This window comes from Pleurodeles waltl, chromosome 2_2, assembly GCF_031143425.1.
Source record: "Pleurodeles waltl isolate 20211129_DDA chromosome 2_2, aPleWal1.hap1.20221129, whole genome shotgun sequence".
NCBI classification, from domain to species: domain Eukaryota; kingdom Metazoa; phylum Chordata; class Amphibia; order Caudata; family Salamandridae; genus Pleurodeles; species Pleurodeles waltl.
Genome location: NC_090439.1, coordinates 339,378,172 through 339,392,272, shown reverse-complemented (window position 1 = coordinate 339,392,272; position 14,101 = coordinate 339,378,172). Strand labels below are relative to the sequence as shown.

The 14,101-nt window shown below is 43.7% G+C and overlaps 1 protein-coding gene across 33 annotated transcripts in view; it reads left to right on the top strand.

Annotated features, from left to right (window-relative positions):
- The window catches only part of EPB41L3 (erythrocyte membrane protein band 4.1 like 3), an 826,134-nt gene that overhangs the window by 252,809 nt on the left and 559,224 nt on the right, over positions 1-14,101 (top strand). For 31 of the 33 annotated variants that reach the window (XM_069219820.1, XM_069219839.1, XM_069219813.1 and 28 more), the window contains exon 2: positions 5,449-5,654. In XM_069219820.1, coding sequence (XP_069075921.1) covers positions 5,449-5,654 — 206 coding nt within the window. The remainder of the gene's footprint in view (positions 1-5,448; positions 5,655-14,101) is intronic. The other 2 variants (XM_069219822.1, XM_069219821.1) reach the window with 1 other exon arrangement.

Below are 14,101 nucleotides of genomic sequence, written 5' to 3'. Positions count from 1 at the left end.
CTTGTGCCTAATGGATGTTTAATGGACTTGTGGGTGGTGTATGATACCCTCTGCAAAGTAGTTGTCTTTCTGGAGGGCTAAATGAGAGTGTCTGCAGAGCATTGGCCTGGTTTTTAGCCAGTCCCAATATTTTGAGTAAATGAGCGACTGAGTGTACATGGAGATAAAATGATCAGCTTGAGATCACACAATCTGATCATTATTTGGAAGGTGGGATTTGAACTCTGGTCTCCTAGTTCACAATCATTAACCTACTATGTAGACTACATTTCCGTCCACTGCTGCATTGTGCTTTATAAAACTCATTTCACCTGATATCTTCAGCTTGTGTTTCAAAATGTTTGACACAGAATTGCTATTACAACGCTTCCCCTCTTAATGGTTTGTCTGTGCTGTTCAAGTTTTACATTACTACTAGTTATGATGCACTACACTTGACAGTCTGTTAACTGAAATTGCACAAATGTAGTACATGCAGGAGACCGGAAGAAAGATCTCACAAATGTTTTCTGCATGAGTTTGTAATTGCTCTGTTACCAAGGTTACCAGATTTGGGAAAATTGTGATTTTATAACGAAAAACATAGGCAAGTGTGATTTTTGTGTTAATAGAGTTTGATTAAGATCCACGAGGGTTGGTAGTTAAGCTGTCAGGGCCGCAGATGTTTCTTTTTCTTTTCCAGATGCAGTCTACAAAGTCTTTCCGTGTGTGGTTTATCAGATATTAACTACTTACTCTCTGTGTTTTAGAAAAATGATTTTGAATTAAATATTTCTTTAGAAAGGATAATCATGCTTGATTTGCACTAACCCATTGCCTATTTATATTTGTTTGTGTATTGCTACTCGTCAATAACCTCAGGCCACAGCACAAATGTCCAGGAACCCACACTCAATAATAGCCTGGATTAGAGAATCAGGAATTCAATCTTCCATGTCGTGTTCGGCAAGACATCCATATCCAAGGTCCCAAGTCTCTCAAAAAGCAGTAACCTGAGGTTATCCATACCCTTTTGTAGCCCTGAGGAAGCCTGTGAAAAGGTGCCACGTGTTGACTGCTCTTATGTATTATGACGAAGAACACAATTAAAAAGACAAATACAAAGAGCATACTTGTCCTGCATTGCTTGTTGGATGACTCTTCTTCTTGTACACTGTGTACTTTTGTCGCCTCTTTACTATGGAGAAATGTTTCTAATGTTTGACCAGTTGGTAGCCGCTCCTCAGAGGTGGGCATCGCTTGTTTTAAACTGTGTTATTACTACATGTGGTGTACTATATGGTCCCCTAGGTGCCATTTGTTCAAATCTTTTAATTTTCCTAAAAGTATATATATGCTATTCCCCAGATTTTGCAATGAATGACATGCACATTTTACAACCCAGTGGATGGAAGTCAACCTTTGTAAACGTCAGTTTTGGATCTATTGAAGTGTAATACTCTTGCTTCGGGTGACTGCACAGGGTGCTCTGGGCATGAAAGGAATGGATCACATGGATTAGTTTTACCCAGAGGCAAACATCTCTGCAATCTGTGAAGGTTACATATTTCTATGGTTTATCACAAACTGTCATAAAACAATGCAAAATCATGTGTGCCAGACTCCTGCAGGTCCTCATACAAAATGTATCATTGTATACCAAAAAAGAAACAGCTAAAACAGGGATACTCAAAGTAGGGGCCGCAGGCCTCATGCGGCCCCTCTCACCTTTACATGCGGCCCCTTGAGCAACAGGAGCACTGGGCAGCTGTTTGCTCGACTCCGCACTAACAAAAATATTAAATACACACAAAATCATTTATTTCAAACTTAATTGGTGCTGAAGAAAGGAAGTATCTAGGGACTTCTGCACTTAACTTTAAAAACACCTTCATTTTTAAAGACATCTTGCAGCTTAAGTGTAAAACTAAGACAGTCTATTCAAAATTAATTAAGTGCATTTAGTTAACATGGAGAACCTTTTCGCCTTAGTACAATTTATTTTATCAGTGCATTGAGATGTATTCCTTTTAAAGTGATAGTTTTCAAACATAAATTTGGAAACATTCATTAATTCCCTTACCCTGAGAACACCACCAATAGTAAATTAAAGAGGCAAGTCACTTGGTATGTGCACTTTATGGGTGGCCTGGGTTCCTATCATACATAAACAACATTATAGTTTATTAAATCAAACATAGAAGCAGGTTTTGTGCAGCGCACACCATGAATCATGTATTTCGAGGTCATCTTAAATGAGATAATGCAGAAAAAGGAGGGAAAGTGACACTAAACAATTGCCTAGGATCACACAAATTGGAAAAGTGGGTAAGCCAGGATTAATTCCAGGTTTTCTGGTTTCCCATTGTTTATTTCAGCCACTAGATGTATATCCTTTGCTTCCCCTACACCTACTTTGCCACCAATCCCCCTAGTCACCCCACCTGACCGCCACCGCCCTGGTATCAATGCGGCCCCCAGGCACGTTACAGGCCAAACTTTTTGGCCCCTGGGAAAATGTTTGTGAGTACCCATGAGCTAAAACATACTTATCAAGAACAAGTAGATAATGCTATTACTTTAAAACATACGCTTTAAATTGAACTGCCAGCCACAAGGGCAAGTGATTTATTTTATGGTCACAGGCTTCACTTCATGGAGAATGGGTAACCAGAACTTCTGTTTGACTTGAAGACAAAGGCCTTCTCAGTGCTTAATTTGTGCCAGTGGTTGCTGTTAGTGGGCATCAACACTCATTATTGTGGGCCAGGACGACTTATTTTTCATCACATGTTTACCCAGCACAAGAGAGGGAAAATCAGAAAAAGGATAAAGGAGGAGGAAAAGAAAGAGAGAAAAACCGTGGCAAAGGGAGAACATAGAGATGAAAAGAAGCGTGCAAGAGTGTAATAAACAGACAAGACATGTACAGTGGTGAACACGGCCAGCTTTAGTGCTCCTTGCGCCAAGTGCGACAATTCTTTCAGCACCCCCCTCCTTGGATTCCCTCACTACCAATCTCCACCAGTGCCCCTCGTCCCTCCATGGGCCCAATCTCACATACATTTCACTCCTTTTAATGCACCGGTTAGGGTTTACTTTACTAATAATCGTGTATTCTACCCACCCGAACATCAGGAATGGATAACGAATTACTGGGAAAAACAAAACGTCCTAACCTATATTATACAGCTAGCATGCAGCTCTTTGATTGTAACTTATGATCTGCAAGTAACAAAAGACTCTCTTTGACAAAAGCAGTTACCCATCGAGCTATCCACATGAAGTACGGTGCTGTGATCTGCTTGGTACACGGTCTCCGCTACTTTGTGACGAGTCAACTCCGCCACTAGATAAACCTCCATCTCTCTCCAGTAGTACCATTAATCACCAGAGTTACACTGACATTTTTATTGTTGCCTGAAATCCTCTGCAAGCAGAAAGAACTTTGCAGCATGTCCTTCCTCCCAACCCCTAAGGTCAGCACAAGGTGTGGCTGCACACCTCGCACAGCCATAAAGCCGGCTTAGGTGGTGGAGAAATAAAACGTGTTGTGGAATCGAGACTAGGCTGCCCTGGTACTAGGCAACTTTAGTTTTTGGCATTACTGGTGGCAGACTTCAGTATTTGACATTAATTGGGCCTTTGCGCTTACTTTTTTAAAAATTAAGCTATGGGCATTCTGAAACCAAAGTGTGAAGGGATTCAGTCATATGCCTTTTTATGATCCCGTGTTCCGTCAATAAGAAATGGGTAACTGTAATCAAATTCTGATTTTGATAGTACAAATGGCCTCATGTTTTTTTACACAAATCCTGAGAAATACAAGGCTTTTAAGGGTAATCAAGAATAATTAGGAGGCAGGATCCGTTTCACTGTGTTTTTCACATCTAAGTACTGTTTTTCTGCATGAAAAATAATTTTGCGAGCTTGTATTTTACATCCCGATTCACTTATGAATACCAAACATCAGTCAGTATGGTGGATGTGCTGTAGTTGTACGTGTATGGTGGGGTGGATGATTGAGGATTTTGAACTTATCCTTTTTTATAGTATTCATGTGCATTCCAGGTACTGCTTGCAGACAGTCCTTAATATGCTTCTGTAAAGGGCAGTTTTAAATGTCTTTCCAGTGTGGGGCGGGAAGAGACATTGCTATGTTCCATGAGAAGGGATTATCCACACGGATCAATATTTTCTCTGCAGAGAGAAAAAATATATACATTTTAGTACGTCATTTACCTATGCAGACTTTTTAACCTGCGGCAAATTCTGCAGGCGTACCTTTTGTACCTTGTAGTACTTCGCGGAATAATCGTTTTTCAGATTATCTGAGCTACTCCTTGGATTATATGTGAACCACTAAAAAAGTAGTAAATCTACTTCAAATGTAGGATTAACCCAACAGGGGCAAATGTTTTCGCTCTTGGGTTTGTGAATCGGGCAAACAGCGCCCAAAGAGATAAGTTTATGTCTTAAACTTTGAGCACACATCTACCCGTTTCTCTGTCTCAAATTGTTGTATTACTCTAGTCTGCATTTGGATCGATTGTGAAGCACAACTCTTTTTCTTCTATTGTGTTCTAAATAACAAAGTTGGAGGTTTTTTTGTTAATAATGCAGTGGCGGCCAGCAGCTTTAGGAGGGAGGGGGCGGGCAGGAAACACACACACACACTCTTCCTTTCTCACACACGTACGCGCGCACGCACATCCATTAACAACACTCATAACATTCAAACATGCACGCACGCACCAAACATTCATTTTAAAAAATCACACACACTCATTCTTTCACACACACACGCACTCACATCCATTAACAATACTCATAACATTCTGCTGCCTTTCCTCATTGGCTGACCTAAGGCAGCAGCACCAGCCTCGTCACAGAGTGGAATGGGGTCAGTGAGACTGCTGACCTCACCCCACTCTGTGAAGAAGTGTCACTGATTGACACTCGCCCTGGGCGCTTCAGGGCTTAAACCTGAAGCGCCCAGGTAGAAGTCAATAGGTGACGCTTTCCTCGTCACCCAGGGGAGGGCCTCGAGGCACCTTTGCTGAGTAAGGAGGTCACGCCCATAGGAGCTGTGACCTCCTCAGCCCAGCAAAGTTCAGCTCAAGCAGCCAGGAGTCTGAGCAAATCATGCATGTATGCTCCCTACTGCCTGACCTGAACATGAAGTGTGTCTGTCAGGCTGATCTTTGTTCAGCCTGACAGACACTCTTCATGAGGGGCAAAAGTTGGGGGGGGCGTGGCCTCTCCGCCCTAAAGGATGGGCCTCGCCTGAAAAAAAAGTAAATTCTCAAACCTGATCGTGAAAAATATATCCCTATAGAGAGAGAAAGAAGCCTGGCAGGGGCCCTGGCTGTCACAGTGCGCCTCTGGCTCTCAGCAGTCTGTAGCTTTGTGTCCACGGTTGCCTAGGATGAGCGTGCTTCTGAGCCGGTTTCTTCTTGTGCCCCGCAGAACAATCCAACATGACTTCGGAATCGGGTTCAGATTCGGAATCTAAGCAGGACCAGGAAAAGGAACAGCGAGGGGCTTCTCACAAGAAGGGTGCCATCAAGCCACAGCAGCAACCTCCTCCGCCGCCAGCTGGTCAGGAACAACAGGACGCCACAGACCAGTTCCCTGCCGCCGCAGCACACAGCACTCCTATCAGAAGTGACAAGGCAAGTATGCACAAGGCACTGCTCATGGTTTCCATCCACTGAGCAGCTGACTTGCATTTCATCACTGTTAATGGTTTTCTTAAAGGAGCGTTCTAGCTAAGTATATTTTCTTCTTGATTTTTTTGGGGTTCTAGTAAGTTATGAATATTCCAGAAGGCCACTATCATAGTACTGCACTGGGGCAGGGTGTAGCCAAGTTGTGGTTGTCAGGAAAACTGTGATACAGAGGAAAACCTATTTCCTGAATGTCAACTGATTATGGCAGGCTTCCTATACTTAAGGATTAAAATAATTAATCTTTTCATAATTAAAGATCATTCACTGTTTTAATTTTTACTATAATGCAAGTGTTTCTATAGGAGACAATAAAATGCGGAGAACCTCATCTTACAAAAAATCTGAAGATTAAAGACAAATGTGTTGACAAATAATAATGCACAAGAATATTAGTTTTCGTGTTTTCTCTTCAGATTTAGACATAGTGCACGGGCAAATGGGCCTGTCCTTCTCGTGAAACCAGGTAGACTAAACAGGGTTAGATATGAGAAACCTCAATGCTTATATGTTTTGTCTGCATAAAATGTTCAGACCAAATTATCACCAAGTGGATAACTTCTCTGTTTGTCTGCAACCTCTTAGCACCCATGGTGTGGTCTAACATGTACGCAGGCAATTAGCGGATCCCTGAGAGCAGTTCCAGTCAGTTACACTCATTAGAGGCCTTTCTTAGCCAAGAACTTTGAAATGTGGTTTACCACACATAAAATAGCACGTATCAGAACCTGCGGCTAAGCTGTGGTGCAGTGAGGCCCAGCGAGTCTGGAAAGCAGGGCAAATAGCACTACTGTGAACATTTGTCAGATCTATGATGATGCAGCGAGCTCAAAAGAGGTATCCCAGCTTGGAATGCAGCCTCCATCACTACCTGCAAAAATGCCAGCCACCTCGCTGCCAAATAAAGAAGCAAAACCTACAAGCTAGCAGTGCTTTGCGGAGATTCACTTTGCAAAGCTGTTGTTTATTCACAGATTCATGTGTCGAACTTAACCACATGCGTTAAGAACGCATGCTCTGCAGCATTTGCTCTACTGATTTTGCAGCCCTCTTCTGTGTGCTCCCCACATGTAGATACTGGGGAGCGTTTGGGGCTACACACATGCACACTTCTGCAATTGCCAAAGGTACACAGTACCAATCTGCGCCCGTGAAAGGGCATTTTGTTTTAGACATGAGGATAGCATAACACTCAAATTTTGACAGTACATCTCAGTGCTTTTATTTACATGTACAACATTTTGAGTGGTAGGCAGAACATATTTTTGTTTCTTCATGTAAGCTTCCTTTACAAACATACGTTTAATGTTCTTGCTCATGGATGGTTGACTGACTACTTTTAACCATTTTTGCCAGTTATTGTAATGTCCAAAGTTGCAAAGTGTAACAGAAAATAATGAGGGGTAATTCTAATCAAGCTATTACTGTATTCAGTGTGTCATTGTTTATTGGTCTTCCTCCCCCAGCTCACCATGACCTGAAACTGGTTGTAACCCCACATATGTGTATTATGGGCTCATTTGATAGTAAGAAAGAAATATTTATCACTTCTTGACATCCAGCACGCAGTGTTGCACCAAAGCAAGTCGAGCTTTCTTTTCCAGAAATCACTTCATCGCGGTTTTACCACTACACAATTTTCTGACCTTTTTCCTCCAGAAGTCCTTAGAAAAGCATGTTGTTATCTCCCACAATCAGTCTCCAATACTATTGAGTACAGACCTTACAGGATCCTTTGCATTGAGGTATACTTATTATTTTCAGATAGATAGTGTGAGGTAGAAATTAGGAAGCTTTGCTTGTAAACCTAGTTTTGGAAGGAACACATGGTTCTCCCATAATGTAATTTTGAATGCACTGCCTCTTTTTTGCCAGACTTGGAAAACTTATTGCAAAAGGTGTGTAGTAGCAAAGCAAAGAAGTATCCTTAATGCCCCTTTCGTTTCCACAGTATCTACCTGCGCATCATTGCAGAGTACCGAAATATATCAGTTTACCTTTTATTCCTAAAGGAGAATCTCAGCAATACGTGGACAGGTTAATGCGTTACGTTTTTTTTATTTTGCCCTGTTAATCAATTGATGCAAACCACGCTCGGTTGTGTAAAGTGGTTTTCATGTCTGTGTGGAGCTTCTTCTGTTTATGCAAGAATTTTTGTTCCTCTCACATATCCCCATAGTATACCCGGCATGAAACAGTGCATTGCTGACACCATTTTACTTCAATGGTTATCCTGATTAGAGGGATGTGGAGTGTCTTGGCCAGAACATTTTTTTGTGATTGCTCTTACATGCAGTCTGGCTCCAATTCTCTGATTGTTTGATCACTTGATAGGGCTTTTTGGCAAGACCCAAGCTACAGACTACTGGTTATTTGACTGGATTTGGGTCAGTCATCGCAGTAACAGAACTCACTTATGAAGTGTATGAAGGCCTTCATCTGTAGTTGCAAATTGGAGACCTAATTTTTAATTGATTAAATTTGAAACCAAGAGTATTCATCAGTGTAGGTTAGAGCTTTGGTATATTTCCTAAAAGTTTTGTCTGAGCTTTTATCTTCTACTACGTGCTGCCAGTATAATTTTATTAGAAGTGTAAGTAAGAATGTTTCCAAGATGTGTTGTCCCAGTCCAAGACAATGAATGTTATCCAGTTTCAATAAGATTGGTCAATAAATTGTCAAGAAGGTACGCAACCAGTCTGTCTTTTCTTACTATGAGCTATAGTTTAGCATTCTTTCAGTGTGCCAAAATTTAATTTGAAGGGAGAAGCACACAGGAAGCTAGGAGGATGATGGTCTTAAGTAGATGAGAGTGAGATTAGGTGAAAGTAAGAAGAGAGTGCTTGGTCAGGATTAGAATGGCATACATGGCCCAACGGCATACAGTTTGTCATGAGGTGGAAGAGTAGTGAAGTAGTAATAGACAACAACAAGAACAAATACATTAGTGATTACATTTAAGTCGTGGTGAAGAAAGGGCGTTTGTGCTAATTGCTGTATGCTAGGAGGAAAAACACAAAGGGCAGTAAAGTTGTAGCTTGAAGCTTACATACAGAGAACAGAGAACCTTTGCTCCTGACGTAAGATAACGTAAATAATTTCATTTTCATTAGTCTAATAATTTGGCATTTTAATTGTTTTACTACAATAGCAGAAAATGGCTGCTGCTAAAGAAATGCATTCCCTGTGATGCTCTTACCAACACCCCAACTCTTGGAGCAGAATTCACCTCAGAATGAAGACGGAGGTTGTGGCTAAACAGATTTTTTTTAAATTAGGAGGGCCCACTTCATAGCTTACAGGATTTCAAGCCACATTGAGAATAGTTTTGAACTCTAAAGACAAAAGTGACTGATGGGGCCCAAAGCGTAATCTTCTACAAATGATCAACAATTGCATTTGTATTTTACTCTGTTTGATGTTTGCTGTTGTGAAATTTGGCCTGATCACAATGAGACTAGCTGAACGGCTTATACAAAGTGACTTCAGTACTTAGTGGACAAGTACATTAACTAAACTTAGAACGCGGGTCATGATCCTGGTGCCCATTCCTTGTTTATGTTTTATCTAGGTATTCCTTTACCTGTCATTTGGGCATATGTGATGGACTGCCTTCCAGATGTGCGGGTCCATGACCCTGTGCAGCACAGCCAATTTGTACAGACTAGTGCCTGCAAAGGTAGAGCATGGCCATCTGAACTTTCTTCTGCACTAAAGAATGTCTTCATAGTGGTCAGCAGATATTCCATTAGAAACGTACAAGGAATCAAATAGAGAAAATTGTCCGTAGCATGCTAGGATATGAATGTGATCCTCTCCTGATATAACCCACAAAGTTATTTAGTTTTAAATTTAGCTTTCTTTGGACACTTCAGTCTACCATGTACTCACGTTAGTATGCAGAACATGTGAATCTACATGCTTCAAACATGCTTACAGAGTAAGTAGCATGTTCATTTCACTGCAAAGTGAATTCACCTTTCAACTTCTTGTTTTTTATTTCCGTACTTTTATAATTTATTGAGGACTCTTTCTCTTCTGGACGTTATGGAAAGATAAAAAATGCCAACTTTATAAAAGAGTTTTTAATGGTTTATTTTTGTCAGACTGTGCTTCATAATATTTAAATACTATTGTAGAGAGCTTCGCTTAAATATCTTAATCCTAATATATATTAATGACCTGTACATTGTATATTTTGTATAAATATATATCAGTTGGGTCCATGTAGTTGTTGACTGGGCTGTAGTAGTTATAACCCCCATCACTTCTCTGACTACCAGGTAGTGTCCTTCTCCTTTAATAATATTCCTAAATCGATGGTTGAACCACATGCTGCCTTTGTACATTTTGGGGGTCATTCCGACCACGGCGGGCGCCGCCCGCCGGGCGGAGACCGCTAAAAGACCGTACCGCGGTCAAATGACCGCGGCGGTCATTTTGACTTTCCCGCTGGGCAGGCGGGCAACCGCCAAAAGGCCGCCCGCCCGCCCAGCGGGAAAGCCCCAGCAACGATGAAGCCGGCTCCGAATGGAGCCGGCGGAGTTGCTGGTGTGCGACGGGTGCAGTGGCACCCGTCGCGATTTTCAGTGTCTGCTTTGCAGACACTGAAAATCTTCATGGGGCCCTGTTAGGGGGCCCCTGCAGTGCCCATGCCAGTGGCATGGGCACTGCAGGGCCCCCCAGGGGCCCCACGACACCCGTTCCCGCCAGCCTCTTCCAGGCGGTGTAAACCACCAGGAACAGGCTGGCGGGAAGGGGGTTGGAATCCCCATGGCGGCGCTGCTTGCATCGCCGTCGTGGAGGATTCCCTGGGGCAGGGGAAAACCGTCGGGAAACCGCCGGTTTACCTTTTCTGACCGCGGCTTTACCGACGTGGTCAGAATTGCCCCTGAAGCACCGCCAGCCTGTTGGCGGTGCTTCCTCCGTCCCCGGCTCTGGCGGTCCATGACCGCCAGGGTTGGAATGACCCCCTTTGTCTTCATATTTGGTGGAATATTATGGCCTTTTGATTGTAGCTGAATAGAATGTGCGTAGCATGTGTTGCTGTAGATGCACATGCTGTGTATTCTCCTGCCATCTTTTGTTGTGCTCGGATGTTGCAAGTTGTTTTCCTTCGGAAAATCTTTTGAGTCACAAGGTTTCAGTTACTCTTCCTCTGGATGTAGATGCACAGGTCACCAACTCCAGTGTTAGATTGTTTTACTCCACCATAAGGTATGGACGATCCAGTGTGCTCCCAGTCTCTATAGGTTTGTTGGTTCCTGTCATGGCCTTGAGCCTACTGGCTTCCATCCCATCGCAAGAACAATCTTCGTCATGTACTTTCTTGACTTCTGTGCTGGTTCCATCTGTCACTCTCATTGACGGTGAGCATCCAAACCACCTCATGCTTCATACTCCCTTCAGAGAATGAAGACTCTCTGGAGGAGATGGAATAGACACCCTTCAAGAGATGCCCCAGTTTCATTCTGTGTATCCCTGGGTCAACCTTCATACCGTATGCAACTTGTGCCTCTCATGGGCCATGGCGAGCCATTATGATTGCTGTTTGGAGATCCACCACAAAAAGGCTCCACTTCAGCACCGATGTCGACGATGGGCACACTGCAGGATGGCGCAGTCCATTTTGAAGACACCTAACATACTAAGGGAAGCTGATCCCCTGGGTGTTGAAGAGCAGGAGGAGGCACTTAGTGAGTCACATGAACTACCAGCCCACCATCCCAGCCCTCAATATGTCGACTCTGATGCTTCGGATTCCAGAAAAGACTTTCCTCAGGAGGATGAAGAAGACACACCTGTGGATGCTCAAACCACTTTGGTTGGCTCTGGCCCACATGTCAAGACCATGCTGTGCATGAGTACTTTCAGCACCCCTCCCAACCACTTCTCATACGCTGCCACAGTTTTCCCTCAAAAAAGGAAAGCTGTCACTGAGGACGCTCATACTTTAGGTTCACATATGCTCCTAAAGAGGCCAAAGAACACACTTTTCCCTCTACCTCCATCTCCATTGCCTCTTCCTCCGCCACCCTTACCACCTCCACCCCTTCCATCTTCTCCTCCACCTCTTACACCTCCTCCCCATCTTCTCCACACAGATCTCAGGAATCTTATTCTGTCACTGGCAGCACTAGTCCACATTCTCATGTGAGGATTTTGCACCTATATACCTAGGTGCTTCTAGTCATCCCTAGGAGGATTAAGACGTGGACTCTCCCACAAATCCAGGCCTACATCCCATCCCTGTCAGGGCCTGTCCCTGGATTACACTATGGCATACCTTAGTGTCATCCAGTGACCAGCTGCTTACTACAAGAGGAACCTTTACACTACACCAGAGGAAGAGGACTTCTTGCTAGAGACCCTTTAAAAAACAGAGCGCTCTGTATAGTATCTTTGCATGCTTGAGAGGATGGTTAAGTCCACCCGTGTCATATTTAAGAGCCTGTGATATATTATGTGGTTACGCCACTCATAGAAAATAAACATAAATCAGTCCATCTGATCCTTTCTATATGAGGGGGCATCTCCCTCTTGATTCACTGGTAATCACCACCAGCAGGAAGAGGGCAGCAGCACAGGATACTAGGGATGCCCCACCTCCTGACAAGACAAGAGTAAGAGAATTGATGCTGTGGGGAAACAAATTGCAGTTGGTGTGGCAACACATTTGCACATTGCCAACTCAGTTGGTCTCCTATCTAAGTATGAGAGGGCTCATTGGGAGGAAATTGATGGGCTCCCTAAACACCTCCCCAACCAGGACCGAAAGAAAGGGGAATAGTTAGTAGAGGAAGGCAAAGCCATCGCTAACACTAATGTCAAAGGTGCTTATTAGCAGCTGATATGGCTATATGGGGAGTCAACACCGCCACCTCTGAGAGTCCAGTTTCAAGGCTGAGGTCTTACAGGACCATGGCAACCTGCCGTTGAATAGGGAAAACCTCTTTGAACCTCAGGTTGACAAAATGCTTGAGAAATTTTAAAAGTACACAGATACTGCAAAGGTGATGGGTGCCTTGCAGACGTACTACAGTAAGGGTTAATTTTCCAGGCAGCACTATAGAGGAGGCTCAAAGCCCACTTCTACAGATCATAGCCACTCTCCCCAAAGCAGACACGAAGACTATCAACAACAGGGTTGCAAAAGCTTCATATTGGGCTCCCCTAGAGGCATCAGCTCTTAAGAAAGAGGTAGAGGCAGAGGCACCCTCTGTAAGGGAGTCTCTGCACCCAAACAGTGACGTCCCTATCGTCCCCATCACATAACACCTAATGGAGGGAGGCTTCAGAGTTTTCTTCCATGCTGGGAAGAGATAACTAGGAACAAGTGTGTCTTATCCATTATAGAGCACGGCTACTGCCTGGAACTTGTGGCCACTCCACTGAAATCCCCACCTCAACCACAAACATTTCACGCTCCTCCAAAAGGAGGTTCAGGTGCTACTGTCAAAAGCAGCCGTAGAGCCAATGACCCCGCAACACAGGGCAAGGGCGTCTGTTCCCTATACTTCCTCATCCCCAAGAAGGACAGATCCCTCAGGCCAATCCTCCACCTCTGCCCTCTCAACAGATAATCCTGTCAGAGCATTTTCACATGGTCACACTACTAATATCATTCCTCTGTTACAGCCAGGTGATTTAATGGCCACTTTCAACTTGAAGGATGCCTACTTCCACATCCCGATTTGCCCAGCTCATGGAGGTTACCTCAGCTTCCTGGTAAGTGGTCAACACTTCCAGTTCAATGTGCTACTCTTTGGCGTCACCATGGCTCCAAGAGTCTTAACCAAGTGTTTAGCTTTGTGACTGCTCACCTAACGACTTACCTCAACTGACCTCAATGGCTGGCTGATCAAGAGTGCAACCAATGCCTAGCTTTCACCCAGATCACATTCTCAGTTCTGTTGTAGGAAAAGCTTAACCCAGCCCTCAGAGGGTTTCAAGCATTCCAACAGCTGCTACCTCTTTTCAGCCACTCAGTCACATATCAGTTTGCACTGTTATGAACCTGCTAGGAATCATAGCCTCATGCACTCCTGTAGTGCCCCACACTAGGCTTCATATGGGTCTGCTTGAGGAGGGCATTCCAGCCAATGGCCACAAGCGGCGGCCACATAGAGGATTTAGTGTTGGTAAAGCCAGAACTCATCACTCTGTGCAGTGCAAGTGACCATCATTACAAATGCATCCCTGCCTGACTTGGTTGTGGGGGGAATCACACCTAAACAACATGACTGTCCAAGGTCTGTGGCCATCTCATCTGAGGATTCTCGGCATCTATTGGAGAGGTTAGCTATTCAACTAGCTTTCGTGGTATTTCTCCTTCAAATTCAAGGCAAGCTAGTCCTTGGAATTACCAACAACGTGCTTGTAATGCACTACCT